Here is a 5,000-nt window from a genome sequence, read left to right as displayed (position 1 = left end):
AAGGTGAAGGAAGAAGTAGGCAGCACTACATCAAGTGAGTGGATGATGGTGAGAAATAGGAAGAGAGAAAGACAGACGCAGAAAAAGAATGATAAAGGTGAAGGAGGAAGTAGGCAGCACTACATCAAGTGAGTGGATGATGGTCGCCACAACCTACCACGTGCACAAAAATCCAGGAGGTATATTCACTTCCCACGTAGTGCCTGTGCTGCATCTGCCCACCCACACTGTACATTTAAATCCCCTGGGGAGGAGGACACTGACAACTCACCTCCCTCGCCTCAGTCGCTTGCAGTCTGAACACCACGTAGACGATGGCGATGACGTACAGTAAGATGGCGACTGAGAATGCGGTTACATAACCTCCCGCGTCCAGTAGGGGTCCGGCTACGGCTGAACCGACGGGGGAGCCGAGGTAATAAAAGGCGTCCAGCAGTCCCATCCTCATCGTCCGTCTCCCTGTGCGAAGATGATGATGAAAATTATTGATGAGAGGTATTGATGACAGCTGTTGATGAGCCGTAGTATTGTCTTATTAACACTAGAATATGATGATAGTCACGAAGAAGTGCTATGGAAAGGATGTAGAGCCATAGTATTGTCTTATTAACACTAGAATATGATGCTAGTCACGAAGAAGTGCTATGGAAAGAATGTACAGCCGTAGTATTGTCTTATTAATACTAGCATATGATGCTAGTCACGAAGAAGTGCTGTGGAAAGGATGTAGAGCCGTAGTATTGTCTTATTAACACTAGAATATGATGCTAGTCACGAAGAAGTGCTATGGAAAGGATGCAGAGCCGTAGTATTGTCTTATTAACACTAGAATATGATGCTAGTCACAAAGAAGTGCTATGGAAAGGATGTAGAGCCGTAGTATTGTGTTTTTCAGTGAGCTTCGTGAAATCAGCTAACATGGAATGAAACTCTGGACCAAGTTAAGATGAAAGAAGTATAGTTGAAAGCGAGGCAAAGTAGATAGTGAATGGTATTAACTTTCTATCTATCTATCTATAGCTCGACGCCCTGACCCCGGAATGGGTGGCCGTAGACAAAACGCCTCCAAGTCGCTGTCACCCACCATTTGACTGCCCTCCCCCCCCCAGCTCATTCTCCCTGTTAACGCTTTTCAAATTCAGATCTCCTGGCTATAGATAACGGATATTATTTAAAAGAGAGTTGAATACTGTCTCTGATCTCTTCATTTCAAATTCTTTCTTCAACTAATTCAAATTATATTTAATTTTACGGTTTAACTGATGCCAACGCTTTTCATATTCAAATTTCCTGGTCATGAGTAACGGATAATATTTAAAAGAGAATTGAAGGCCAGTACCTGATCATTTCAAATTCTTTCTTCAACGAATTCAAAATATGTTTAATTTTACGGGTTAACTGATGCCAACGTTTTTCAAATTCAAATCCCCAGATAACGGATATTATTCAAAAGTGAGTTGTTGAAAGCCGTACCCGATCATTTCAAATTCTTTCTTCAACGAATTCAAAATATATTTAATTTTACGGTTTAACTGATGCCAGCGCTTTTCATATTCAAATCCCCTGGTCATGAGTAACGGATATTATTTAAAAAAGAGTTGAATGCCGTCTCTGATCTCTGCATTCGAAATTCTTTAACTAAATCGAAAGATATTTAATGTTACGGGTATCTGATGCGTAGAGGACTATCAGCATCTCTTATCAGTGTCCATGAGGCATAGGACATTGGACCAAATGATAAGACAAGGCTAGATAAGGGTAGGAAAGGCTGGATGTGGTGTTAATGTGGATGTGATTGGAATTTAGAGATCTACTTTGAGCTGGTTTGTTTTGTGGAGAGGGTGGAGAATGAGAGACTGACTAGGAGAGTGTATGCGAGTGAGGAGGAGGGGGAGGCCAAGGATGAGATGGAGGGATGGAGTGGATAGAGGTATGTGAGAGGAGGGCGTGAGTTGGAGGGAGGGCAGCCAAATAACAGAGGACAGGGTGACATGGAGGTGATTTGTTTGTGGCCACTCCTTGCGGGATTAAGGCGTCTGGCAATAGATAGGCAGAGAGACAGACAGACAGATAGATAGATAGATAGACAGATAAATGGATAGATAGATAGATAGATAGACATAGATAGATAGATAAATAGACAGATAGATAGATAGAGAGAGAGATAGATAGATAGATAGATAGACAGATAGTTAGATAGACAGATAGATGAATAGATAGATATATAGACGGACAAATAGATAGATAGATAGGTAAATAGACAGAGTTAGATAGATAGACAGACAGATAGATAGATAGACAGATAGACATAATACCTACGTGGCCTTGACTGATCAGCCATATACGCAAAGCACAGCATCAGCACCGCGTGTGTGCCTCCGGAGATGGAATACGACAACGAGGCGAAGAGGACCGTCTGCAGGGGCCAAGAGGACTCCTGGGACAGCAAGAGGAAGATCCCAGCCTCCCCCAGCAGGCCCAGCAGTGACACGACGAGAGGAAAGAGGCGCCCGAATCTGTCACTCCACCACCCCAGCACCAATATCCACACCACCTGTTACATCATTATTATTATTATTTTTATTATTATTATTATTATTATTATTATCGTCATCATCATCTTCATCATCATTATTAGCATCATTATCATCATCAGACCATCATCCACTCACTTGATGTAGTGCTGCCTACTTCTTCCTTAGCTTTCATCATTCTTTTTCTGTGCCTGTCCTCCTCTCTTCCTATTTCTCACCATCATCCACTCACTTGATGTAGTGCTGCCTACTTCTTCCTTAGCCTTTATCATTCTTTTTCTGTGCCAGCCCTCCTCTCTTCCTATTTCTCCCATCTTTCCTGTCACTTCTTATTGCTTTTCTTTCCTTTACAGGTGGCTTTACATTGAGTGACAAGCCAAATGGTTTCCTGTAAGCCAAGAAACCATTTACAACGCTGGGTGGTAACCATATAACCAAACCATACGTGCTCCCTACGTGTCAACAAGTGGGTTGGTGGAGGGTTAGTGCCCCTCCCCGTAAAACAAATAACTCAAAGTCAAATGGCCACCCCTTACAGGATTATGGCGTCTGGCAATAGATAGATAGTTAGATAGATTATCATCATCACCCCACACGACCTGCTATATACCGTCATTATCATTATTATCATTATCATCATCTTTATTATCATCATTATTATCATTATTATCATCATTATCATCATCATCATCATCATCATCGCCTTAACACACTAAGCCCCCAGACATCACTTGGTTATATGGCTACCACCCAGCGTAGCGGTGTCTCATTCGGTGCACAGTCACTTAAGGCATCACTACATCGGGTGCGTGGATGGTGAGCGCCTACCTTAATGGATGTCTCCAATATAGTGCGATACATGAGGAGGTCGGCCACTAGGAGCTGCGAGGCTGCTTGTTGCGTGTCGTGGTGGGCTAAGTCACCGCATATGTGATTACTGAGACCTAGGTTGACCTGAGGCGATAGGAGGAAGGGGTGAGATAGCTGTACTGTCCCACTTTCTCTCTCTCTCTCTCTCTCTCTCTCTCTCTCTCTCTCTCTCTTTCTCTTAGTCAGTCAGCTTTTCCATCCATCCATCCATTTATCTACCTATCTATCTGTCTGTCTATTTATCTATCTATCTGTCTATCTATTTGCCTGTCTATCTATCTATCTACCTATCTACCTACTATATATTTATTTATGTCTGTCTGTCTGTCTATATACCTGTCTGTGTCTATATATCTATCTATCTATCTGTCTGTCTGTCTATCTATCTACCTATTTGTCTATCTATCTATCTATCTATCTATTTGTCTGTCTGTCTATCTATCCATCTAACTGACTACCTATCTATCTATCTGTCTATTTATCTCTATCTATCTACTATATATCTCTATCTGTCTGTCTGTCTGTCTGTCCGTCTGTCTATCAATCTGTCTATCTACCTATCCATCTATCCATCTATCTATCTGTCTGTCTATCTATCTATCTATCAATCTACCTATCCATCTATCCATCTATCTATCTATCTACCTATCTATCTATTAATACTCACCGAGCAAGCCCTTTCTGTCATCAAATCTTGCGAAGCGATCCACACCACTTGCGTACAGAGGTTGTGGATGAAGAGAACCGGCTCCACGCTCACCCCCCACACCCACCCACACCCACCCACGCCCGCGAGACACCCACCCACACCCCCGGCCACACCCACACCCCCAGCGACTTCATTATCAGTCCTATCTGCTTCATCTGAGTCGGCGTTCCCGTTTTTTTCCGCGTTTTCTTCGTCATTGCTTCTCTCTTCCACGCCCCCACACCCACCCACACCCACACTGGTCTCTTCTACGCCCCCACACCCACCTACACCCACGCCTGTCCCTCCTACGCCCCCACACCCACCTACACCCAAATCCACCTCTCTTACAACCTCACTTTCGTTTTTGTCACCCATTTTCAAATCTGGTTTCCTTTTCCCTGCCCTACCCTACCCTACCCTGTCCTTCCCTGCCCTGCCCTGCCCTACCCAGCCTTTCCCTACCCTGCCCTGCCTTGCCCTGCCCTACACTCTTCCTCCAGACGTTTGCTCAGCATTCCTTCCTTCAGCATTCCACAGCATTCTGAAAAGACGCATGTTGTTGTACTTTGGACCTGGTAATTTTTTCTCTACATATTCCTAATTCATTTTTTTGAATTTAAGAAACGCATCTCAAATTTAAATAAACACCCGATTCAGTTTTTGTATCGTATGTTGTTCGTTATGGCGGTTTGGTGAGAAATTTGAATTCTAGGATACCGATTTGCTGTCTGTCTGGCTTGTGGGCTGGATTGCGTTCTGCTAGAGTGCTCCCAACACAGACGAAGCTATTTTAGAGGAGGAACAGGACGGAAGGAGAGCTTTGGGCAGGATTTAGAGCCGTAGCGTTGGTTTTTGGAGAGCTGGCTTCCTGGGCGGTGCTGTGTGTTGTTGTGAGCTGGACCTAC

The 5,000-nt window shown here is 43.7% G+C and overlaps 1 protein-coding gene across 1 annotated transcript in view; it reads right to left on the bottom strand.

The window, feature by feature from the left end:
* Positions 1-4,158, bottom strand: part of LOC145402015 (lysosomal proton-coupled steroid conjugate and bile acid symporter SLC46A3-like) — a 10,251-nt gene extending 6,093 nt beyond the window's left edge. Inside the window, exons 1-4 of the mRNA XM_080274113.1 lie at positions 4,072-4,158; positions 3,363-3,488; positions 2,320-2,554; positions 261-459 (exon numbers count right to left, since the gene is read on the bottom strand). Of these exons, the coding sequence (XP_080130239.1) occupies positions 261-459; positions 2,320-2,554; positions 3,363-3,488; positions 4,072-4,092 (581 nt within the window). The 5' untranslated portion in view covers positions 4,093-4,158. The remainder of the gene's footprint in view (positions 1-260; positions 460-2,319; positions 2,555-3,362; positions 3,489-4,071) is intronic.
* Positions 4,159-5,000: the final 842 nt, after the last annotated feature.

This window comes from Coenobita brevimanus, chromosome 57 (assembly GCF_032717465.1).
Source record: "Coenobita brevimanus isolate Jiangsu-jjx chromosome 57, ASM3271746v2, whole genome shotgun sequence".
Lineage (NCBI taxonomy): Eukaryota > Metazoa > Arthropoda > Malacostraca > Decapoda > Coenobitidae > Coenobita > Coenobita brevimanus.
The sequence above is the reverse complement of the archived record's forward strand: the minus strand, read 5'-3'. Positions and strand labels throughout refer to the sequence as shown.